The following is a 26,913-nucleotide window of genomic DNA, read 5'->3' as shown; positions in this document are numbered from 1 at the left end:
TAATAAGACTAAATAATCTGTTTAGTATTCACTTTATTTAGAAAAAGGAAAGGGAAAAAAATTAAAAAAGATTGAATTTAATATATAGATAAACAATATTCTAAGTAAAGCTAACACTCCCTCCGTTTCAATTTATATGAATTCATTTGATTGAGCACGACATTTAAAAAAAAGGGAAGACTTTTGAAACTTGTGGTTCAAAATAAGCCTTGAAAATTTGTGTGGCTGTAAATCATTCATAAAGTAAATTTGTTTCTAAATTAGGAAAGAGGTCATTCATTTTGGCACGAATTAAAAAGAAAATAGATTCAAATAAATTGAAACATAGAGGAAGTATTATCGATGATCATAGCTAATAGTTCGTGTACTAATAATAATAATTTAATATCTTAGACAAATAAGATAGTCATACTTTTTAGGATTAATTTTCTTTATACCAACGGCGCATCGTATTCATACTGGTAATTTGAGAACGAGGGAGGTACAAGATTTCTCACTTTACTTAAATTTGGTCTTACGCACAATCAAATCAAGCATTGGTCTTCCCCAATAAAGTCCTATGCTCTCTTTCTTGGAAGCTAAGTAAGTACTCACACTTAACTTTTTCTTGTGGAAGACTGACACTTAGACAGTTACAAAGACACCACCATCATCTTCCCACATACGCTACTTCAAAATCCTTCAGACCAAGAACATACACACACGCACACCCACACTTTCTCTCCTCTAATAAAAACTCTAGCAAAAAAAAAAAACTGAGTTGGATCAAAGATATGTATTCACCGGAATCTTGGGTCACAGTCACATACCCCAACAAGACCGTAATAATACCCAACAAGACCCTAACAATACCCAACGAATTATCAGATGATGAAGTCATCACAGACATGGCCACATCCGTTAGAGCAGTTGAACAAATATTGAATTACAAATTCAAGAAACCCAAACTCCTTGAAGAAGCCTTAACTCATTCTTCTTGCATTTATTCTCCTTCATACCAACGCCTCGAGTTTGTTGGTGATGCTGCTCTTGGTTTAGCCGTATCGAATTACGTTTATTTGGCTTACCCGGGACTTCACACTGGTCAACTCTCTCTCCTTCGCGCCGCTAATATTAGCACTGAGAAACTTGCTAGAGTCAGCGTTAAACATTGTTTTTATAAATATGTCCGCCACAATATCATTGGCCATGATTTAAAGGTGCTTTTTGAGAATATTTACTTAGCATCCTTTTTCCGTTATTCTGTATTCTTTTTTGCTGCTAATGATATTATAGAGAACATATAATATAACTTAATTGAAATATCAGTTCCAAGAACTTGGCCATTATATGTTTTTTTTACGGAGGATGATTGTTAGAGAGAGACTTAACTTTATTTGTACTCCCTCTATCCTAACTCATGTGTTACTTTTCACTTCTCGAGATTTTATCTATGTGATTTTTACTAATATTTAAAATATTTTTTTTAATCAAATTGAGACGAGAAGAATTGCAACTTATAGTATTTTTTGTATAGTTTTTTATCTGAATGTGATAGCTGAGTACTGTGATTCTTCGCTCGATAAATTCTTGCCATCATGCTCCTGCTTTAGCGAGTGGGAAAAGGTTCGTGATTCGAGTCTTGCCGCCACTTATTAATAATATCATAATTTTAATTTTAAAATATTAAGTTGATCTAATTCATTTTAGCTTTATAGATTAGACAAACTGACTCTCGGAAAGCGAAAAGTGAAAAGTGCCACATAAATAGGGACGGAGGTAGTACTTGATAAAATTAACCCCATTTGTAATTAACCCCATTTATTATGTGTGCCAAATTAAAAAATTAAGCTTAAGGAACACTAATTAAAGTGAGGAGAAGTGATATAAGTTTATATATAACATGCTGGTTTGGGAAAAATGTTATGTGGGGTTAGCTTATTTTTTATTTATTTGTGGCAAGCTCAGTTTCAACTTTTGTTTCCCAATTATTAGTTTGCCTTGAATTGATTATGATGCTTCTTTTGGGAATAGTGAATTGAGGGACTTAAATTTTGGATATAGGTGAAAGAATTCGTGATAACGGTAGGACAGGAGGAGCAGGCAGAGTTCCATGGAGGAGCAATGAAGGCACCGAAGGTTCTTGCTGACATTGTGGAGTCGGTGGCTGCCGCTGTATATGTGGATTGTGGCTTTGATCTGAAGGCTCTTTGGGTGGTCAGTTATCTCCCCTTTAGCTGTTTATATATATTGGTGGATCATGCTTTCTGAATTCTGATCTTTTCTTTTTTCATGAATTTTTGTTGTATCTCGAGAAGGTAATTTGGTTGAGTTAAAAAGTCTAGGAATTGTGCAGGGCTTAATGTTTATAATGTTCTATATAAAATCCCTTTTTAATTCATATATAATACTCCATATTTGCTTACTCAGCGCAAGAACTCACTTGAACAATATTCCACTTTCAATGAAGTTTGCTAATCTTGTTAGTTTCAGTCTTGACACCTTACTTCTCCAAAAATGCTTTAATACATCTGTGTTCCTTAAGAAGAAACGGCACAGTTAACGGTTACTCCTAAAAAAGAAGTCATTTTTTATTTATTTTATGGAACTGTGCTAAAGCTCATATCTGTGAAAACAAATATTTAGTTTTTCTTCTCTAGAATATCATGTTGGATCTGTTTACAGTGAAATATGTTTATGTGACCTAACTAAGGAAGGTTTTGAAGTTGTGTGGGACTCTGTGTGTGTGTGAGAGAGAGTATGTTTCAAATTTCCTAAAGGTACTCACATGAAAGGAGTGTTTCTTCTGTCTTTTCAGTTTTGCGTTATTGAAAAGCCAATTCAATTTGCTTTTTTCTTTCCTCAACCTAGAAATCTGGTTTTTGTCTTGCAGATGAGAAATGATATCTTCATGTTCTGATTAGTTTTGTTCCATTTTGTATTAGATATTTAGAGGCCTCCTCGAGCCTATTATCACGCTGGACTTGTTGTCACAACAACCGCAGCCTGTAACCATGCTGTATGAGCTTTGCCAGAAAGTCGGGCACCAAGTAGATATAAAGCATTGGAGAAAAGGAGAGAAAGACATAGCTAGTGTTTATGTTGATGGTCAGTTTATTGGCTCCGCTTCTTCTGAGAACAAGGAAAATGCTAAACTTCACGCTGCAAGGGCTGCGCTCAAAAAGTTGGCCTATAAATCTACTGGTAAGTTGGATATTGAAGTCCAACCAAACACAGAGATTGAAGGAGCAAAGCAGAAGCTCAATGAGCTATGTGGAAGAAAGAAATGGCCCGTACCAACTTACAGGTTTAAGCTCTTCCTTTGGGAGATTAGATTATTGCTTATTACAGTTGCATGCTGAATCTTTATCTGCAAAACTTGGTTTATGTGGAAACAACTCTTTTAGTCTGTTCCAAAAAAAGAATGACAACTTTCTAAACTTGGAAATAGTTTAACTCAAAATATTTTCATTTTACCCTTAATAGGAAGCTTTTATAGCTTACAGAAATGTTATGGAATAATTAAGATCACAAGTTTCAAAATACTTATAAACACACAAATTTTATGCCATGTTTATGACTGCAAGTTCCAGAAGTCCTTTTTTCTTTCTTAAACTCCTGCCTATTCAAACTTTGTCACATAAACTGGAACCATAGGGAAATCTTAGTACTATTTTCTTCTTTTGGCTGCATATTTTCTTTGTCACTTCAGATAGGAAATTTGCATGGGAAATTGTAACCACACGCTCAAACCTGGCTCAATCTTGAGCAGCGGATGTGTGACCAACCTATAGGCACATGTCACAAGTTCGAATTCTAGCTAGTGAACCAACTCTGGTATTTAAGTGGAGTAGGGAGAGGGGCAGGTTATTATCCATCAAGTTTGGAAGCAGTAAACAATGAATAGATCAGTTAGAATAAAGAATATATTACCAACTTGTACTTTTCTGCTGGCAGAAAATAACTGAAATCAATCAAGTGTAGTCTCTACAACTATTCCTGGATGTGCGGAGTTTAATATTTCGAGTAAATTCGACTTCATATTTTCAGATTGCAATACGTGTTTTTCCGTTGTTTCTTTTTTCGAGTGTGTGCATCTAATCAGCAGATGCCTGTTTGTTGTTTTGTGGTAAACATATTTGAACTGTGCGACGCTTTGATTTAGTTTCCTAATTGTTTGCTTCATTTGGGTGCAGAATCGAGAAACAGGTAGGTCCTGCTCACGATAAGAGGTTTATATGTTCTGTGCAAGTTGCAGTTGCTGAAGGTGTGCTTGTCACGGGAGAGGAGAAATCGCGAGTAAAAGATGCAGAGAATTCTGCTGCTTCAGCGATGATTTGGGGTCTGCAAGATTCTAGGCTCATTTAACGGGTACATTGTCTATGGTAGTTCAAATAATTGGATCTTTGGGCTAGGCAGACTGCAGGAAAGAGTGTAAAATAACTTGTGTTACTAATATTCGTATAATTTGAAATCCATGACTTGTTTAGTTTCTAGTGCTTGTGTAGCACTCTTCGTTGTTGCTATATTAAGGTGCGTAAGTGATAAAATATTGTTGTAGCTCCATCTTATCATGATAATGAGATTTGGCCAATACAAAGAAGATTTGCACAGTTGTACCACAAACTATTATATAGCACATGGCGAGATGCTTCACATCTCTTGCAGTTTTTGTTAAAATTAAAACCAATAGAGGGAGCAAAGCTACTCGTCTTAAACTCTAATTCACTATATGTCTGTATCCTTGACAAATTGAAGCTACTTGTAGTTAGCGTTGTATTGATGGTTCCTTTAAGAAATTTCTTGATGTCGTTCATCGAGTATCTTCTGGAGATGTCAGCTGAATCCAGAGCTAAAAGCTAATGGAACTTTAGCCCCAATATTACCCTACCGAAACGATGCACATTCATAAGCATCTCTGCTTGCCCCTAGGGCTTTGGTCTTGTGTACAAGTTCGAATCCTACTAAACACAAGTACCGCACACCTTGACCCTTGGGATTCCTCGGTTATTAAAAAAAGATCTCTGCTTTTGAGTGTGATGTTCATGCTGCCCTGTTCTGTGCCATTTCGTTACAACTTTTGCTGTTGATCATCATCCCTTTATACTGTTTCACTGAAGTCATTGAGGTTATCCATTTGTGTTTCAATTATATCGACATGCAAGAGGACTACATTTGGGAGACTGTTGAAACTCTATCAAAGTTTTTATCATTTAGAGGCTCTTGTAAGTTGTAACATAGCCGTTTCACCATTAAAATCATGCTAGCAAGTCTATTAATTTCTCTACTTGTTTCATTGATTACCAAATATGAAAAATATTTAAAGCGTCATGCGGGTTGGGGTGGGGATGCGGGGGTCCTCCAGTGCTCGGACTGAGTTCCCTCATTGAGAATTACAACCATGATCAAATGAAAAAGTTGGGAGAAATTTTAGTATTTACCAAAAAGGAAGACGGAAAAGAAACAAAAATAAGTGAATAAAAGGTGAACAAACAGAACCTACTTTCTTCTGAGTAGCTTTTCCATCCTCCACTTGTTCAATAAACTCGGGGCTCTAAATTAAAGGAGATTTTCGAGAGTTGACATTAAAAAATTGAGACACAAGTTTCAATTATGTGATAAGAGAGGAGAAATTTTATTTTGTGAGCCACATAACTAATATTTGAGTTTAGTTCATTATTTCACAAGTGGACTCATGGGTCTCACAAGCTGCTTTTTAAACAAAAAATAAAAAAGCATTATTAAAGCTACATTTTTTCTTATTAAGATGCTTAGCTAAAAGGAAATTAAAACTTAAAAATGTTTTCTAAATCTCAACTTGGACGGCATCCTAACAAATCTTGTGTTTGAAACTTTTAATTGCTGCAAGGTCTCTCTTTACTCTCATAGTCTCATTATAATTTTTAATTGAAGTTGACTCACATAAGTAACGTTATTTATATGACTCACAAAATAAAAAATTTCATGCCATTATGCATCTGACTAGTTTTCTTTTTATGTAGAGATATTTCCGTTAAAGAAAATGGTTATTCACCCAAGAGAAATTAACTAATAAAACATTATTGTGTTCTGTTAACTAAGTTATAACTAAGAAGGAGACAAACACATTAACTAAGCCTGAGCATATAAAATAGCTTAAAAGAGTAATCGTGGGAGTTTCGTAATAGAGGTCCCTATTTTTTACGAACCGCCCTGCTCTGCCCCCTTTAAACCCTCCCCCCCCCCCCCCCCCGTTTTTTTTTTTTTTTTTAATTTTGTAATATTCTATTTACTTATTTTAATTATTTTAAAGGAGAATTAATTGATTCGATGTGAATATCCACCCCAAGCCATTTAAATTGTTCAAAACTGTAATGCATCATCCAGACTTCCAAAAGATCTTAAGTAGTGTTTGGGCTCAGCCTATCCAGGGTACAAGAATGTTCCAGTTGAACCAGAAGTTGAAGAGCCTCAAAGAACATCTAAGAGATCTCAACTCATATAAGGCCTCTTATGCTCAAAGGTTAACTCAGGCAAGGCAGCAACTGGGCTAAGTGTCGATCTGGGCAAGGGGCAATAATAACCTGCATCTTTGCTATGTTGGTTTACACTATTTGGAGGGAAAGAAATCTGATACGATTCTAGTCTGGACACTTTGAAGTTGATAGAGTCTGCAAAGAGATAGCAATACATATCCATTCCAGGGGCAGGAACATGAAGAATTGGCAACCTTGGCTGAACCGGATCAACTCCAACCCCTGAAACAGGACCCCTCCCCCCCCCCCCCCCCCCCCCCGGCTGCTGATTTTCTACTGGTTTAAGGCTGCAATAGTTTGAATCTTTTCTGTTGTTTTTACTGCTTATGAGTGTAGTATGTAGTTAGGCTCCTTGTACGCTAAGTCAAGCTTTTATTTTACTGAGAAACAGGAGGTCAGGTCTGTTTGGTTTTGTAATTGACACTTTGGTTTAAATAAAATCGTTTATTTACCAATAAAAAATTAATTGATTTGTGTCAAAAGTAGCTTAAAACATTGACTTGAGTCTCTTACTAGTTGATACTACTAGTTAGTTACTAAATAATTTTTCCTATTAATTAAAGCGTACTAAAATACAGAAAAAAAGCACAATCAGTTTGAAACGGAACAATATAGTAGATAAAAATGAAAACTCTCTTCTTTATTTGATGAAACATTTAAATGGGGTCATCCGTATACTTCCATTAATAAGCAGATTGAGAAATTAAAGGGTGTTAAACATTCTTGTATTCAGTTACGTTTGGTTATATTGTAATTTGTAATTTAATAAAATACATATGTATAAGTTTACAACTTCACATGTTGTAAATTATGTTTTCTCTCTTTTTAAAGCAGGGCACGTAATTTGTGCTTTCAACCAGTGTTTAACAGCACTGATATTTAAAAAAAAAAAATTAAATAGAGAATCTGTTAATTGTTAATGTTTTAAATATGTAAAGACGAATCTGTTAATTTTTGTGAGCTTGGCCCTGCCTCAATTGCCATCCCTAACGAAGTCTCAGTTGAGCCTCATCCAATTTCTTTCATCATTTGGTCCTATACCAGACTAGAGGGGAAAGATCAGCTTTCATTATCATTAGTTAAGTGTGAAATTAAGAAAGAGAGATGTGCCTAAAGCGCATTGTAAGTAAATTGTGCACGTTAAGAGAACAAGAGGGATGTTCGCAGTAGTGGCGGATTTTACCAGTTTTGATTATTATAAATAAAATTTAATTTTCTTATTCTGCTCATCTATTTCATAGAACATCATTAACTTATATAATTGATATTTCTCACCCTTTTTTGCATCTCGAACATAATATTTATTTTTTCTACAAATAAATTTGCTACATAGATTTTGAAAAAGAAAAATAACATGATTTTAAAGAAGAAAAAAGAAGAAGATAAAGGTTGATAACAAAAGTATAAAATAGGCAATTAAAAAATCAATTGACATATGAGTGGAAAAAGTGTCTATCACTCAAAGTTGAGGGAGAAGTTTGATTTTTAAAGTAAAGTTGAGTGTTGTAAAGAAAATGTTTAAATAAAGATTAAAAACTACTTTGGAAAAGGAAATATTAAATAATTTGTTTAATTAATTAATCAATTTTGTATATGATGAGTTTTAAGGAAAAAAAGATTTGTTCAATTTATTTAGAGTTAGGGAGCAAAAATACACCTCAAGTATCACTTTTGTTTTTAGTTTCCTACCGAAACTATCACCAACTGATTTGCAAAACACACTTCAATTATGAGTTGTTCACTTTCCCTATCTTATCTATGAGGTAGGAAAAGTGAACAACTGACAGTTGAGGTGTGTTTTGCAAACCAATCAATGATAGATTAGGTGTGTTTTGTAAATCAATTGGTGATAGTTTCTGTATGAAACTTTCACACCTCATAATCCAGGTAGGAAACTTAAAAATAAAATAAAATTAAGGTGTATTTTTAACCCTTATCTTAGTTATTTATAATTTAAAATAAAAATATCATACTAGTATAAATCTAGAACAAAATGATCATACTTACTAGTAAAAAGAACAGTAACTACAATAAAATAATGCTAGTACGGAATTAAAACTGTTAGTACAAGTACTTCACAATATAATTTTTCCCAAACGTCGGTCTTCCCTAAACCCTGTTCCACAACTCCTTTTCCTTGTTTAAATAAATTTTCTTGGGAATACTGACACAATAACTCAGATATACCACCATCATCTTCCCACAAACTCCCCTTCAAAATTCTCATTTTTTTTTTTTTTAGGAAAACCCCGTTCAGAAAACAAATCTTAATTATTCGATCAGAACTATGTATTCGCCAGAATCTTGGGTGACAGTAACATACCCCAACAAGACCCTAATAACATCTGATGATGAAATCATCACAGACATGGCCACATCAATTAGAGCAGTCGAACAAATCTTGAATTACGAATTCAAGAAACCCAAACTTCTCGAAGAAGCCTTAACTCATTCTTCTTGCACTGATTCTCCTTCATACCAACGGCTCGAATTCGTTGGTGATGCTGCTCTTGGCTTAGCCGTATCTAATTACGTTTATTTGGCTTACTCGGAACTTGACCCTGGTCAATTATCTCTCCTTCGCGCCGCTAATATTAGCACCGAGAAACTTGCTAGAGTCGCTGTTAAACATTGCTTTTATAAATATGTCCGCCACAATACCACTGGCCTTGATGAAAAGGTACATTTTGAGAATATTTACGCAGCACCCTTTTTTGTTTGTCATTATACTTTTGACTGCTATAGCAAAATGCTGTTAATATAACCTAACTGAAATATCAATTCCAAGAACTTGGGCGCTATATGTTGTTGTAGAGAGATTAGACTGTATTTGTACTCCCTCTGTCCCTTATGGGCTACTTTTCGGTTCTATCTATGTTATGTGATCTTTGACCAATATTTTAAAATGTATTTTTTTCATCAAATTGACACGAGAAGAATTACAACCAAGGGCTGATTAGGACTCCCGCCCTCGGCAAAATATTACCGTATATATAAGGTTTTTAGTTTTTTTTTTTATATATATATATATATATTTACCCTAAATACAAGAGAAGAGGTTGGTTCAGTGGTTTAGGGGTTCAAATTTACCTTGAGTTTCCAAGGTCAAATCCCATTCACTAGATTTTTATTTTTCGAACCCCCTCGGTAAAAATCCTGAATCTGCTACTGATTGCAACTTACAGTATTTTTTGTATAATTTTTTTTCTGAATGCGATAGCTGAGTACTATAATTCTTCGCTCAATCAATTCTTGCCATCACGCTCCTGCTTTAGTGAGTGGGCAAAGTTTCAGGATTCGAGTCTTGCAGCCACTTATTAACAATACCTTAATTTTAATTTTAAAATATCAAGTTAATCTAATTCAATTTAGCTTCAAAGATTAGACAAATTGACTCTTGAAAGCGGAGGCAGTACTTGAAAAAAATTAAGCACACGTGTTATGTCATATGTGTACCAAATAAAAAATTAAGCTTAAGGAACACTAATTAAAGTGAGGAGAAGTGATATAAGTTTTTATATAACATCTGGTTTGGGGAAAATATTATGTGGGGTTAGTTTATTTTGTATTTATTTGTGGCAAGATCAGTTTCAACTTTTGTTGCCCAATTATTAGTTTGCTTTGAATTGATTGGGATGATTCTTTTGGGAATAGTGAATTGACGGACTTAAATTTTGGATATTAGGTGAAGGAATTTGTGATAACGGTAGGACAGGAGGAGCAAGCGGAGTTCCATGGAGGAGCAATGAAGGCGCCAAAGGTTCTTGCTGACATTGTGGAGTCAGTGGCAGCTGCTGTATATGTCGATTGTGGCTTTGATCTGAAAGCTCTCTGGGTGGTTAGTTGCTATCTCCTTTGGATGTTTAGCTTTATTTGTATATCATGCTTTCTGAATTCTGTTTTTTTTTTCCATGATTTTTTGTTGTAGGTCGAGAAAGTATTTGTGTGGAGTTAAAAAGTTTAGGAATTGTGCAGTGCTTAATATAAGATTCTTTATAAAATCCCCTTTTCTGCATCAAAAATAATTTTATAAAATCCCCTTTTGATTCATATGTAATAATTTTTGCTAACTTGGCTCAAAAACTCACTTGAACAATATTCCAGTTTCAAAAAAATGGGGGCCCCTGCCTACGACAGCAAGGGATTTGCCTTCTGGGTTGAGCTCGTCGCACCGGGCTTGCCTAGTGCGGGTTACCTCTCCTGTGTGGTTTGTGAGCTGTTGCACATGAGCTGGGTTTATCCTGTGCGCACCCGAAGGGTAGCGGCTGCAGGTTCCCATGTCATCAAAAAATGGGGGCTATGTGTGAGTTGTCAGTAATATTGTCAGTTTCAGTCTTGACACCTGGTCCGCAATGCTTCAATACATCTGTGTGCGTTAAGAAGAAATGACTGAGTTAACTGTTACTCCTAAAAAGAAGTCATTTTATTTAGTTTTGGCACTATACAAAGCTGATATCCATGAAAATAAATATTTAGTTTTTCTTTTCTTGAATGTCATGTTGGATCTGTTTACAACGAAATATGTTTGTTTACAACGAAATATGTTCATGTGACCTAACGAAGCAAGGTTTTGAAGTTGTGTGTGACTCTGTGTGTGTGTGAGAGAGAGAAAAAGAGTGTGTTTGTGTGTTTCAAATTTACTAATTGAAATTTGAAAATGTTATGATATTGAAAAAGAAAAATGGTAAATTCGCATGAAAGGAGTGTTTCTTCTGTCTCTTCAGTTTTGCATTATTGGAAAACCAATCATTTTTTTTTTTTCAACCTAGAAATTTGGTATTCTTGTCTTACAGATGAGAAATGATATCCTGATTTTCTTATTAGTTTAGTTTCATTTTCTGTTAGATATTTAGAGGCCTGCTCGAGCCTATTATCACGCTGGACTTGTTGTCACAACAACCGCAACCTGTAACCATGCTGTATGAGCTTTGCCAGAAAGACGGACACCAAGTTGATATAAAGCATTGGAGAAAAGGAGAGAAAGACATAGCTAGTGTTTATGTTGATGGTCAATTTATTGTCTCCGCTTCTTCCGAGAACAAGGAAAATGCTAAACTTCACGCTGCAAAGGCTGCACTCAAAAAGTTGGCCTATAAATCTACCGGTAAGTTGGATATTGAAGTCGAACCAAACACTGAGATTGAAGGAGCAAAGCAGAAGCTGAATGAGCTATGTGGAAGAAAGAAATGGCCCGCACCAACTTACAGGTTTAAACTCTTCCTTTGAGAGATAAAATTGTTGCTCATTACAGTTACATGCTGAATCTTTATCTGCAAAACTTAGTTTATGTGGAGAACTCTTTTAGTCCGTTCCAAAAAAGAAAGACAATTTTCTAATTTTGGAAATAATTTAACTAAAATTTTTCATTTTACCCTTAATAGGAAGCTTTCTCTGCCGCATAAACTGGAACCATAGGGAAATCATATCGTAGTACTATTTTCTTCTTTTGGCTGCATATTTCCTTGTCACTTCAGTTGAGGAAATTTGCATGGGAAATTGTAACACGCACTCAAACCTGGCTCAATCTTGAGCAGCGGAGCTGTCTATCTTTTATAGTAGATGTAGTCTTTGGGATATGATTGCGTAGAATAGGTTGGTAAAATTCTAAATACAAGAGTATAAAGGATGAGGTATGATATTAATGGATGTTAGATGTACTAAATTAAGAATATATGCTAACCAACCTCTAGGACTTTTCTTTAATGGCAAAGGTAGTACAGCTGGGGACGTGTGATAGGTGCATGTCACAAGTTCGAACTCTAGCTAGTGAACCAACTCTGGTATTTAAGTGGGAGTAGGGAGAGCGGCGGGTTATTATCCATCAAGTTTCGAAGCAGTAAACAGTGAATATATCAGTTAGAATGAAGAATATATTGCCAACTCAGTTAGAATAAAGAATATATTGTCAACTTGTACTTTTCTGGTGGCAGAAAAAAATGAACTCAATCAAATGTAGTTTCTACAACTATTCCTGGATGTGCGGGGTTTAATATTTCGAGTAGATTCGACTTCATATTTTCAGATCGCAATACGTGTTTTTTCATTGTTTCTTTTTTCGAGTTTGTGTATCTATTTAGCAGATGTCTTTGTTGTTTTGCGGTAAACATGTTTGAACTGCGTGATACTGTGATTTAGTTTCCTAATTGTTTGCTTTATGATGGGTGCAGAATCGAGAAACAGGTAGGTCCTGCTCACGATAAGAGGTTTATATGTTCTGTGCAAGTTGCAGTTGCTGAAGGTGTGCTTTTTGTGATGGGAGAGGAGAAGTCGCGAGTAAAAGATGCAGAGAATTCTGCTGCTTCAGTGATGATTTGGGGTCTGCAAGATTCTAAGCGCAGTTAACGGTACACTGTCTGTGGTAGTTCAAATAATTGCATCTTTGGGCTAGGTAGACGGCAAGAAAGGTTGTAAAATGTGTTGTGTTATTAGTGTTCATATAATTAGAAATCGATGACTTGTTTAGTTTCTAGTGCTTGTGTGGCACTCTTCTTTGTTGCTATAATATGGTGAATAAGTAGTGAAATGTTGTTGTAGCTCCATCTTATCAGGATAATGAGATTTGGGCAGTACAAAGAAGATTTACACAGTTGTAGCACAAACTATTATATAGCACATGGCGAGATGCTTCACCTCTATTGCAGTTTTTGTCAAAAGTAAAACCAATTGACGGAGCAAAGCTCTACTCGTTTTAAACCAACAGAACTTAGTTTCTTCTAAGTTGCTTTCATCCTCCACTTGTTCAATGAACTCGGGGTTCTAAATTAAAGGAGAAATTTGAGAGTTGACATTAAAAAGTTGGGACTCAAGTTTCAATTATGTGACAAGAGAGACACTTTAGTGTTGATTATCCAAAATTTATTCTGAAAAGAACTTCAAAGTTTGGAAAAAAGATTTTGAACTAGTTGAGTAGAACTTGACTGTGGTTTATTAATAAATAAATTGGCTTGGACATTACTGCAAAGGAGATATTCGATCCATTTGTTGTAAGTGGAGAAGATTGCTTAAGCCTTTTCTTTCGTCTGTATATACTATGGCTGAACTGCATTCTTTAAATATTTTATGAGATGTTTAAACATTTATTATCATGAAACATCCTGGTTAGAGATTATCAAACATCCTAAACATCTTAGAGATGCTTAATCATCTCTTAGGATATTTGAAGAACCTGAATTCTTTAGACAATCATTTCATGAATACAATTAATAGATAAAAAGATATCGCAAACATTGTATCATTAAGATGCAAACATCTTAAATTTACATATCAAAATATTTCAATTGTCCTGAGAGATATTTAAACATCATGGTCCGGAAGTATTCAAACATTCTAAACATCTAAGATGTTTCAAACATCTATTGGGATGTTCAAGACATTTTAGAAATGTCTAAACATCTCTTATGATGTTTGAAGAACCTGCAATATTCTTTAAACAATAGTTTGACGAAAATAATTATAAGGTATATGTTCCAAACAATCATATCTTATCAGGATGACTCAAACATCCTAAATATCTCATAGGATATTTGAAACATTTAGTTAAATGATTGAAACATCATGAGAGATGTTTAAATATCTCTTAGGATGTTTGAATAACTGAATTCTTTAAATAATTATTTATTTATGTATTTGTGATATATATATATATATATATATATATATATATATATATATATATATATATATATATACAAATATTCTACTCACCAACCAAATACCCAAAAATATTTTCTAACTTGTGAAATATAACTTTTGTCGTACAAAAGACACCCTCAACGTCAATATTAAAAGAAAAGTTGAGACTGAAGTTGGTCATGCATATACGTTTATATGATACACACATCATTCAAACCCATACCACTAAGGAAATATTATGAGCAGTAGGTTAATGACCAAATAATTTCCATGTTTTAATCATCAAGATCATAGGATAGGAATACGTTTGGCAGGTAGTGGCCGAGCCAGAAAACAAACGAAGAAGCCAAGGGGATTCAACAGTGACTATATATACGTAAACAATAATTTTAATTTTATATATATTATGTATTTTTTTGACGACGGGTTCGGATGACCCCTTCCAGTAACCTAGCTCCACCCATGATAGCATGTATACGAAATTTGGAGTTGAACCGTTGTTTTTCTTATAAAATGCAACTTAAATTAAAACTTGAAATTACGGAAGTTCAATAGATAAAGGAACTGATCGTGATGACCCAGTTCCAAATAATCTCTGCAAAAGTAAATAGAGCATAAGTGGAAGTAGAGTTCCGAAATATAATGTCATCTCTAACTAAAAGATCAATGCACATATTCTTTATTAATGATATGAATACTAAGAATACTATAATAGGTATTCACATTAGTGAGTACTAAAGGGCATGTTCAGGCAAGCTTGTTCCAAAACAAATTTAACATTTTTATAGATTTTAATGAGGAACATCCCCAATTTCAGAAATCTATACATAGTACGGAATGGAAGCAAAGATCCAAAGATTGCATGCGAGTTGCTACATCGATCCATATAAATTACTGAATCTAATTGTCTGTATCAATAACTACTATGATTAACCTAATATATGGAGAAATCCATATATAGTCTGGCTCAATATGCGCTGAACACAACTTAAAAATCTAAGCAAAACCTCCACCCTTCATGTGCCTCATATAAAATGAATTGCATCCCCATCCTTCATTCCTAGCTGTTAATAAGGAAAAGACAAAAATAACGTAATTAGACAAAAATGTTACTCCATCCATTTTAATTTATGTGGCATAGTTTGACTCGCCACATAGTTTAAGAAGAATAAAGATCTTAAAACTTGTTTGTCTTAAATATGGATAACATTTGTGTGAATATAACATTTTAAGACTTGTGTCGTAAACATGCCATAACGTTTGTGTGGTTACACAAGCTTCTTACTAAGAGTAAAATAAGAAGTGTAAAGTTAACTGTTTTCAAATTTAGAAGTATATCATTTTTCTTAGAAGCATATCAAAGCGTAAAGTTAAACTGAAAATGAAGGAATATATATATGTATGCCTCACGTGGTGATTATCTTTTCAAGTGTGTAAAGAGGAAATTTACCTGCAGAATGAATACATGACATATCTTTTCTACATATAGTAAGCTATTAACCATGATTAATCAAAATATATTTTATGTCTTAATATATACTTGACCATACTAAATCAATGTCGTGTATACAATTTGTTTTTGATAATGTATACTAGATTAATGTCGTGTATACTAAACTAATGTCGTTTATACATTGTAGGTAAATTTTTTTCTACGTGATGATTATTTGTTCAGGTGTGTAAAGAGGAAATTTACCGGCAGAATGAATCCATGACAGGTGTTTTCTACATATAGTTAACTATTAATCATAATCTATTTTATGCCTTAATTTACAGTTGACCATACTAAATTAATGTCGTGTATACATGTAGTTTTTTTTTTTTTTTTTTTTTTTTTTTTTTTTTTTTTTGTTGTTGTTGTTGTTGTGGAAAGAGGAGAATTTTGTGTGTGTGTGTTTTGGGTGGGGGGGGGGGGGGGGGGGAGGGTGCAGTGAGTGAACAAACCTCAGCTGGAGTCTCCTCATTGTTGATTATATATAAGTCCCTCAAACAAGAATACATAGAATGCTAATGGTTCTTCCATGCTAAATCTTTTGTCTATGTACATATTCATGAGTTTCTCCAGAGGTGCATTTCTCCTAATTTTGAAATAAATAATACTTCCATCCTACAAAAATAGTAAACTTTAGAGGCAAGTCCAGAAACTGAATATAATATTAATTGTTTTTGTGTTTCTGAAAAATTCTGAACTAAACAAAAACCGTAACGTCTCCATAGGAGTTAATAATATGGACAAGCCAAAACGCAAGAAGATAATGACACTTTGTCAACAAATAGCTTACACACGTAGGAAGAAGAAACAACACACCAAATGTAGTTTCACAGGTCGGAAAAAATAATAATTAAACACTATATTTATCAATACTGTGAGGAGTTTTCATTTTCTCATCTTTGGTTGATCAAAATGTTTTTTAAACATTTTCAAAAGCAAGTTCCTTAAAAACGAGGAAACTTGTTCTCCGCCTTACTATATTTAGCCTAGCCGCGAGAAATCTACGTTTGTGATCTCGTATATTTCGCCAGAGATACTTCTCTTTAATTCAACTAGCATTTGCATTTCTCCCAATCCCGATCTTCTTAGTTCCATAAGTGGTTTTATAAGCTCATTGTCTCCTCACCCCCTCCGTCCCTCCCTCCCAAACCCTCGCCATTCCACCCCTTGAAAACCCCAACCCCCCACATATTGTCTTTATAGATTATATAAAAATTCTTGGGACAATATTTTCTTTTTCTTTGCTTACTTACCAATCACTAGAAAATAAGTTAGAAACTCACTTATTTTTAAAGAAATCATTTTCTAGAAAAATATTTTCCATATAAAATATTTCCTTCATACCAAACACACTCTAGATATGTCTTTCTTCCATTATCTATTGGAGTTCATCAGATTTATTTTCTGTAGAATAAGTAATCCCTTGCCTCTTTCATCTACTAACAAATCACCTGCCCCTCCTATCAGCTTATGTTAATTAAGATAAACTATATAACGCACACTGGCTACATTAAATTTTACAGCTTTCAATTAATTTTGTCCCACTAAATTGGAAAATAATTAATTATGAGGGTTTACACTTGAGAAAAGGGAAGGAAGGAATTGAACTACTGAAGAAATGAAATGTGAAATGTGAAATGTTACACCTCGTACTTTTGTACGTTAAGTATGTTCGTGAGTTGGTTGTTATAGATTTGGAGAGTGAAATTACCTTCGAGGTTTTATGAGATTAGACGAGTTCATCTTGAGTATACGAGGGTTTAAGTTCATGCTAGTATGTATTGGAAGGATAAGAGGTTGAATGAATCGACGAGAATGCGTTTCGACAAGTTGGGTTTTACTGTCCAATTATACGGACCATATAATTTTAACGGACCGTATATCTGGTTGACCTCCACTATATTTTGATAACAGTGGGGGAGACCAATGTTGGCATTTTATGGTCCAATTATACGGACCGTATAATGGGGCCGTAAATTTAAGTCGGCGGCAGTTTATATATATATATATATAATGCATACTCTCCTCATTTTATCTCATTTTCTTCATTTCCCCAGACCTCTAACACTTCTAGAAACCCTCTCCATCATATGTAATCAACCCCCCCCCCCCCCCCCCCAAGTGAAGTTACAGAATTAAATTGAGAATCAAGTGCCAAAGGTTCCCTAAGTATTGATTGAAGATTGTTTCTCCTTCTTGTAGTAGATTTGGAGAATACTTCAAGGTGAAGTAGTCTTAGAGTTGTTGTGTTCTTGAGTACTTGTGGTAGGAATTCATCTTACTTCCATGTTTATGAGTTTATGTGATGGTTATACTAGGTTGGAGGGAAGGAAGATGGAGGAAATGTTCAAATATGAACTTGAGTTTATGTTGAGTTGTAATCTATTTTGGCCATGATTGTTAATGTATTTTTGAGCTAAAATCTTATTTTGGACAGTAATTGATGTTGAGGTTGTTATACTTGGTGTATTTGGATGAAGGAGGTGTATAGGTGTCGTATGTGAAGCGTATATCGGGTCGTTTTATTATATATCTCTAAATGTTGTTGATATAAGTTTAAATAGAGGATCATATGAGCGTGATGTGTTGATTGTTGGCTGTTGGATGTGTGTGATGATTAAGAAATAGGGAAAATGCTGCCCATTTTGTTTTAGACTCGATTTATCGTTTGATATACGTGATATACTAGTACCATCTAAGCTTGTAGTGCCTTCCTTTGTTATAGGATTGGAGTACTAGTTCGACAAATTCGTTGTGGGATTGTGTTGACGACTTGAGGTATGTTAAGGGTAATGACTTGAGGTAAGTTAAGGCTAACTTTCCTTCTTTTGGCATGATCCATATGAACGAAATGTAAATATAACGCTACTCCATAATGATTCTATTCTTAACAGCTAGAGATGTTCTATGTTGATTCATGTCCTTGTGATATTGTTCTTAGAAAGCTCCTCTCTAGATTTAGTGTGCTTCATAGAGTCACTTGTTGATGAAAATGCTATCCCATAACGATGTTCGGAGGTGTAACGACCTTATGTCACTACGATAGATTCAGGATCTACTCTTATCATACTCATGCATTATTAATAGATATACCATGACCACATAGGCATTATATACACTTATACTTATATGATATTTATATGGGTTATGGGAAGGTTTCGGCATTATGTACGCACTATCACCTGATCAGGTGGTTATATGATGACGATTATTCCTACAGAGACCAATGTGATACGATGGGATGCCCACGGAGGCTAGACAGGCGTCCTATATGCGCGCGCGCACACACACACACACATATATATACACATACATGCAGGCGTTTTATATGCATATATACAATACTTATGCATATCATTAGCCCTGAGAGGCAGTTCAGATATACAGGTTGCACTCCTTTTATCATATGTACTTTTAGGTCTCCTTTATGTTACTTTCACGCCTTACATACTCAGCACTTTGTTCGTACTGACACCCCTTTCGCCTGGATGATGCTGTGTTTCATGCCCGCAGGTTCAAGTAGACAGGGTGACGATCCGCCTCAGTAGGTTGCCGTTCAGCTAATATTGGAGCACTCCACTTGTCTCGGAGTTGCCATTTGTCTTGGTACGGTATATTTTGTTGTACATATGGGTATGGTGGGGCCCTGTCCTGACCTTATTATGTCATGTACTCTAGTAGAGGTTTGTAGACAGTTGTGGTACAGTAGACGTTGTATGGACCTCTCGACCTATATTTTGTTTATAGGTGTCTATGATGGCCTTGTCGGCTCGTACAGTTATGTCCACCATGGTTATATACGTATGTCCTTTCGGGTTTGTCCCTTGTCAGTATAGTTCTCTTATGATCTTGCAGGTTACCATTTGATGACTCTCATGGTCCACCCTTGTGTACGATTACGATATGAAAGCATGTTTTAGCGGTGCTCGACAAATAGGGTCCGGGTGCCCGTCGTGGCCCTCCGATTTGGGTCGTGACATGAAATGAAAAAGAAGTCCATCATGAACTATGCTACTATAGTTTCATTATCGTTCAACAAAAGAATGTATCAAAATCTTTACCGTGTCTTTCAAGGATAAAAGATCTCATTGGTTGTACAGCAATCGGCTATTCAATTCTTAGTTTAATTATAAAGGTTTTTAAAAAAAAAAAAAAAATCTAAACCCGTCCCTGAAGGAATCTACATTTATCGCAAACCTAAAATAGCTTAAAAAAAGATACGTCTTTTTTATAAAGTTTAAGATTTTAGATGAAAAGCAATTTAGCAAAAGCTAGTCACCTCGATTTACAACGTATTAAAACCTACTTCTCTATGGCTTTATTCATTAGTATCCGAAAGAAAGATAAAGAAACAAGTCTTCATTGCTCGTCAATTGATAAAGACAAACTCACTGAGTAATTCCTCATGATGGACTAGGTACATAGTAAAGTAATTTTGGTGGCCAGTTGAATTTGATGTTGGTCATCCATTTTATTTGATTGCTTCATCAGATAAATCTCCTACACTTTTTAATGTTCATATGTTAAGATACATACAAATTAGTTCACTAATCTAAAATCCAAATGATATATACATGTACTTGTGTATCCATCCAGATGTGCCCTAATTAAACGGCTAAAATAAAGGTCATTTAGAGTGTGTGCTCCTAATCAAATTTTAACCAATCAATAAATAAATGAAAGATGTAACAAGATTCCGTGCGTGGCAAAATCTCTAAACTTTGCTACATATCAATAAAATCACTCAACTTTGGCCTTTACTCTCATAAAATCACTCAACTAAATGTGTCATCAAAGAAATTTGACATGGCAATATTAATCAATTTTTTTATGCCATGTAGATATGAACCCCACAAATAAAATAAAATAAAATAAAATAAATCCATATTTTAATTTTGGATATACATTTCAGTTTTTTCTAAAATTTAATGTATAAAAATTAATCTACTACTTTAGACACTTTACGTGAGAGCTAAGTTGTTAAATTTCAATTGACTCATTGAAAACACTAATGCCAACGGATTTATTTTTAACCTTAGTTCCAACGTATATTAACAAAAAAAATTGTTGTTTTTTTTTTTTTGGTGAAAAAAATTTGTTGTAGCTTACAAAAGGAAAGGGTCCAACCGGTCCTATGTGGCCTCTTCCTTTCAGCCATACCAATAATAACATTCACGTGTTTATATATATATATATATATATATATATATATATATATATATATATATATATATATATATATATATGTAATTTTATTTTATTTATTTCTTAATTATAATAAAATTCATACATATTGATTTAGTGTAAATATCTTGTATGAGTAAGTCTTATCTATTAAATAGATATACGTAAACAAAGTAGAAAGATAAGAAAATAGAGACGAAAAGAAAGATTATAGAAGCTGAAAAGAAGGACAGTGCAATAAATAAATAAGAAAATAATTTCAAAAAAAAGATTAAGTGCACACATAAAAATAAGGTAGAAACAACAAAGAAAATGAGTTTTAAATGAAGGGTTGGTGGGTGGATGTTGAGGTATTAAAATATGATTTTTTTTAATTTGTGGGATCCATGTCTACATGGCATAAAAAATTAATTAATATTGTCATGTCATATTTTTTTTGATGACATATTTAGTTGAGTGATTTTATGGGAGTAAAGGCCAAAGTTGAATGATTTTATTGATATGTAGCAAAGTTCAATGACTTTGCCAAATAATTTCTCAAAGTTGAGTGATCTTTTAAGATATTTACTCTGCCATATATAGAATGAATCTAGTCAGGATGGTGTAACGACCCATTAGATCGTTTTGGCTTTTTGACCTTTTCCCTAGCTTTATTACAGCATATTTGATTTGTGGGGAGGGTTGGTGCGATTCTCGAGGCAATCGGGTGTGATTTGAATGGGAAAATGGAGTTTTAGGGATTTCTTAAGTGTAGGGTTGACCAAAGCCAACATCGAGGGTAAATGAGTCTTTTTGAGATTTTCGTCAATTTCATTATGTCTGAAATGTCGATTATAACTGGTTTGAGTGGTTGGTTCGGTTCTCGAGGGTCTCGGGAGTATTTTGGTCATTTGGTTAGAAAGTTAGTTTTAAGGCGTTTGGGGTTGACGGGTTCAAGACGACCTCTTTTGGAAATTCCGAGTACGCGAGTGAGTTCATAGCATGCTTTTTAGTTAAGATGCATATTTGATTTGTATCCGAGAGGTTCCGGATAAGTCTCGGGATTTCGGGGTGAAATAGCGAAAAACCAGATTTTCTGGTTCTAGTCTTTCTGGTGTCCTTCTTCGCGAACGCGAAGAAAACCCACGTTCGCGATGCTTAGTGGACCCAGAAGGGGTTGCATTAGCGATAAACGGCTCGCGTTCGCGTAGAGTTAAATGGCGTCTGGGTTGGATTGACCAATAATGACGTTCGTGATGGTCTGATCGCGATCGTGTAGGCTTGGACCGGGTCAAGGCTCGCGTTCGCGAGGGAGCCTCGCATTCGCAAAGGGTAAATCGTATCTGGTCAGATTTTAAAACCCCAAAATCGTGATTTGACTACTCATTCACATAAGTATCGTTTGGGAGCTCGGTTTATGAAGATTTTGGAAAATTTTGCAAAATATAGCTTTTGAGAAATATTCTAACCCTCCTTTTATGGTTATTTCATTAATTAATAGAGATTTTCATAGTAGAAATCATGATTTAAGAGTAGAGAATTGGGGGTTTTTGACCTTTAGGCCCGAAATGAGAGATTTCTCAATTAAGCATGAATTTGTGGATGGATTTAAGTTATTTTTGAGATATAGGCTCTATACATCATGGGTAAACTAATTTTGGGTCTAATTTCCTATTTTACCATTCGTGAATCGGAATCCGATTTTGGGTGGCTTTTAGGTTTCAGATTTAAAGTGTGCTAATATGGGTATAATTAGATTTGTATGACTTCCTAGAGTAATAATTTGACCTTATTGAACCCAATTTTCCAACGAAATTATGGATTTGACCTTTGGGGTTTAGAACGGGGTTTTTGGGTTGATTTTCTAGACCCAAAATTTTTATAAGGCAATGGGTATCGATTGACTCGTATTCTTATGCATAATCTGTGTTTGAATAGATTGGGATTGTTCGGAGGCTCTACGGAAGGGCAAGGCTCTGCTGTGATTTATTGGACTTTTTACCAGGCATGTTGAGACTGTGAACCTCAACTTAAGCGTCTTGGTTGGTTAAAATTTAAGTAATAAGAGGGGATAATGGGGTGTGAGGGGGTTTCGATACTTGTGAGGTGACGAGCACTTATATCAGATACCGGTGTCATGATAAGAGTATTTGTGTAATTTTAATTGTATAGTCGGGTCTGAATGCCACACTTTGGGCATTAGCTGACAACATAGATTGATTTGTGTCTGTGATTGGGATATGAGTTCCCTTATTTGCCGTTTCTATGCTGATTACTTGTCTAATTATAATTATGCATTTCTCATCACTCTTACATAATCGTTTAAAAATGAAAAAAGAGCTAAAGAATGAGTCTTTATCGCTTAGCATTGGTTGCTTATCATGTTGCATGCCTTATTCATGCTTATCATAGTATCTCATGTGCATTTTATGGTACTAGTGAAAGGTCGGATGGGAAATGATTCTGGACGGAGTGATGATGATATTTTGCGCCAGATTAGCTATATCACAGGTAATGTGGGCCTAAGGCCGTGTTTTGTGAAGTGGAAGCCTAAAATGGCTAAACCCGATGTGATCTGGGAGATCTAAAAATGTCGGGTGGTATATGGACCTCGCGAGTCCCCCATAGGTCACGATTCGTTAATTTTCGAATGTGTGTGTATCGGGATAACCTTGCATTGCATTGCACTTCACATCATATCATTTAATATTATCTCTTGGATGTTATTTAGAATTGTTGAGTTATTTGCTTGACTTGCCTTGATTACTTACTTGGAATCCGGACTTAGGCTTATAACCTAAAATTTAAGTGGATTATTGCGATTATTATTGTTATTACTGTGAGCTAATTGCGGTTAAGTGCAGAGTAGTACTCATAGGCCAGCTTTCATCTCCATTTACGTTAGGGTCGATCGACGATGCTACTAAGTACCCGTTGTTTTTTTTGTACTCATGCTGCACTTGCTGCACCCTTTTTATGTAGATTATATTGCTGGTACAAGTGGATCTCAGGACGCTACTACCCGTTGAGGGGATCTCGGGTGAGCCATCAGTTGATCCACGGCAGCAGATCTTCTTTAGTTATTTTTATTTCCTGTCTTTTGTTTTGGACAACTTTTGTATTTTTGGGATGTATTCCCAGACTTATACTCCACTTAGCTCGTTCTTATACTAGTGACACTAAATTCGGGGATGGTTGTACTTTTATTTCTGCATTTTTATGTCTATAAGGAGTTTTAAAGACTTAAAGTTTGACTTGTATGTTTATTCCGTTTATCTCTTACTTAAATCGTTTAATTAATGGGTTGTGGATGACTTACTGACTCGGGAACGTTAGGGCCTCACGACTTATGAAATTGGGTCGTAACATTAGTCAATTTAATCCTCCCAGCATCAGAAAATTATACCTAATGACATTGAAAACAGGTGATCTTGAATTTTTTATCCCCATTTTCCCACAAACCTTCAAGATCAAAACTCCACGGTTCTGTCTAGGGGCAAAACTAGTTAAACTAAACCATCAAACAAGAAAATCAACCGAAAAAAGAAAATAAAAAACAGACACACATGCACGAGGTTAGAAAAAAACTAACAAAAAGAAAAATAGACATGCATCCCAGGAAGAAAAAAAAAGGGAGAGAAAATTAGTGTTAGACCCGAATTTTTATACGTCGAGTTATTCGCAAAGGAATCGACGTTTGTTAAAGACGGAACCCTTTCCCGGACACGAAATAGAAATCTTTAATTTTTTAATTTTTATTAGAACATAAAATTGTATATAAATTTTACTTAGTATAAAAATATTAATAGAAATTAGGGATTAATTAACCACGATTAGATTATTAAGTTGGGATTAAGAATTAATTATTCACTAATTAGGCACTAGTGGCCGTGTGGGCCCCATCCGATTTTCTTTTCAAAAAAAAAATATAATAAATAACTATAATAATAAAACAAAGCTGAAATAGTGAGTCCCCATGGGGGAAAGCACATGAAGATCAATTGGAACCCATATACATATAGTTAAAGATGAGCATTCATTTTATATTCTTGCAAAGTGGGTTTTAAAGAAAGAAAAACAAATCACAAGTGGATGACACATAAGAGAAGCACGTGGAAGGCTCAAGGGCTGCATGTAAAAGTATGTTTTGATGAATAATTTAGTTCATCATAAGTCCACTTACTCTAAGCTAAGTATTAGAAAGAGAAACAAAAAAAGAAAGAAAGCCAAGAGAGAGACTCTCGGCCATAGCTGGCCAGAATTGGAGCTCTCCAATTTGATTCAAAAAAATATTTTTCCAAAGTGTTTCAACCCTTAGGAAGGTGCATAGCAACGTGGAGTAGCCATTGGAGCAACAAAAACAATTATTAGTTCAATTCACAAACTCTAGCCAAGCTAAGAAGTCAATTTGTTAAGGTAAGGGCTGCTCGTTTTTTTTTTTACACGTTTTAGTAAGGATTTAAACGTATGGTAGATGTGTAAATATAAATTTCATGTATGAAATTATGAATGTTGGTGTTGGAATGTTGTTGAAGCCATAGGGGCTGTTTTAAGGTGATTTGGATATGTTGTGCATGTGTAAATGTGAATTGCATGTATGAAATTGTGTGTTGATGTTGAAGCATTGTGGAAGCCGTAGGGGGATGTTTGGTGTGGAATAATGGACTGATTTTATTTAGTAATTATGGTTATTGCTATCATATATTGCATGGTAAAAAGAATGAAAAGAATTGGAAGGTTAAAGGTGAAGTTGTGTTGATATGAACATGTTGTTATTTTTGTTGAATTGAAGTCGTGTAGTGGACTGTTTTGTGTGGAAGATAGTGAACTGATTTTACTTGGTATGTTGATGGTTGTTGTCATGAATTTTATGATGGAAAAGAAGGTATTTAATGGTTAGAGTTGGAACTAAAATTGTTTGTGGGTTGTTGTAAAGATTATAGTGATGACAATGTAGCTCATTTGCGTACGAATTAAAGATGTAGTTGTCGTGTGACTGCTGGTCGTATTTCACTGAAATTATATGAAAAGAAGATAAGAAATAATGTGTAAGAATCGTATGTGGTTCATTGGTATGTTCGTAAACGTTTGCAAGAATTTCGGGCACTTCTATGTTGATCGGTTAGGGACTGTTTTGGGTGTGTCGTTGTTGTTCTTATTGAGCTTGGGAGATTGGTGATAATTGAGATTATGCATTGTATTGAATGTTGGTTGGGCTGTTATAGAATCGTTTTGACGAAATATTATGACTATAGACTAACAAGAATGAATTGGATGTGTCATAATCGTATGTAAACTATTATCGAGTGTTGTAAGGTACGGGCTGTTTTGATACGTTGTTGTTGATCTTGTTGCGCTTGGAAAATTAATTATAGCTAAGAATATATACTGCATTTATGTTGTTTGGGCTGTTGTAAAGTTGTTACATGAAAATGTTAAGGCTACGGACTATTAGGAGTAACTTGAGAATGTAGTAGCCGTATGTGAATCGTTATTGCATGTTGTGAATGTGGGTTGTTTGGAATGTTATGTGGGTTGTCCGGGTTGGTATTGAACGTATGATTATTGATGTTGGATTGGTTGTATGTAGTTGGTTTGGATATAAGGAAAACGACGTCTAAACATCTAGAAAGGAGTTACTAACGTTAGAATACGTTTTGAATCTCCCCGTAGTTTAACCGTAGCTCTTGACGTCTTCATATAGGTTGAGACATTATTGGGCAGCGTATATATATTGTGTGGCGGATAAGCGCTAAAGGTATGTACGGCTAACCCTTCTTTCTTTTGGCATGTCTTACATGTAAGTGATGAATGATATGAACTTTGGGGTAACTCTATTCATAGGTTCCGAATGTGATTCATGATTCTCGTGTTATTCATTCTATATGTACTCCATATGATTCCATTCTTAGACGAGTAAGGTCTAAATGTTTCTTGTGATGGTTTATTGATATAGTACTCCTATTCTGTTCCGAAGGGAACACCCATAAGGTGCCAGTTGGGTTGTGTATATGGTTTTACTAATGATTTCGAGGAAATTAGTTTTATACTAAAGGAAACATAAAGTTTGATTTTCAAAATCACTCCGAAGGGGGTGCGAGATTTTACTATTTAGATTTTCAAAAACCACTC

At 34.7% G+C, this 26,913-nt stretch overlaps 1 protein-coding gene across 1 annotated transcript; it reads left to right on the top strand.

Annotated features, from left to right (window-relative positions):
* Positions 1-589: 589 nt before the first annotated feature.
* LOC132637723 (ribonuclease 3-like protein 3) lies at positions 590-13,129 on the top strand. The gene is made up of 8 exons (XM_060354771.1): positions 590-1,199; positions 2,044-2,196; positions 2,925-3,286; positions 4,176-4,341; positions 8,737-9,174; positions 10,180-10,332; positions 11,340-11,701; positions 12,662-13,129. Exons 1-8 carry the CDS (start codon positions 774-776, stop codon positions 12,834-12,836), a joined length of 2,235 nt encoding a protein of 744 aa, XP_060210754.1. The 5' UTR covers positions 590-773; the 3' UTR covers positions 12,837-13,129.
* The last annotated feature ends 13,784 nt before the right edge of the window (positions 13,130-26,913 follow it).

The sequence above is a fragment of the Lycium barbarum genome, chromosome 4 (genome assembly GCF_019175385.1).
Source record: "Lycium barbarum isolate Lr01 chromosome 4, ASM1917538v2, whole genome shotgun sequence".
NCBI classification, from domain to species: domain Eukaryota; kingdom Viridiplantae; phylum Streptophyta; class Magnoliopsida; order Solanales; family Solanaceae; genus Lycium; species Lycium barbarum.
Note: the sequence above shows the minus strand (reverse complement) of the source record. Positions and strands in the feature narration are given on the sequence as shown.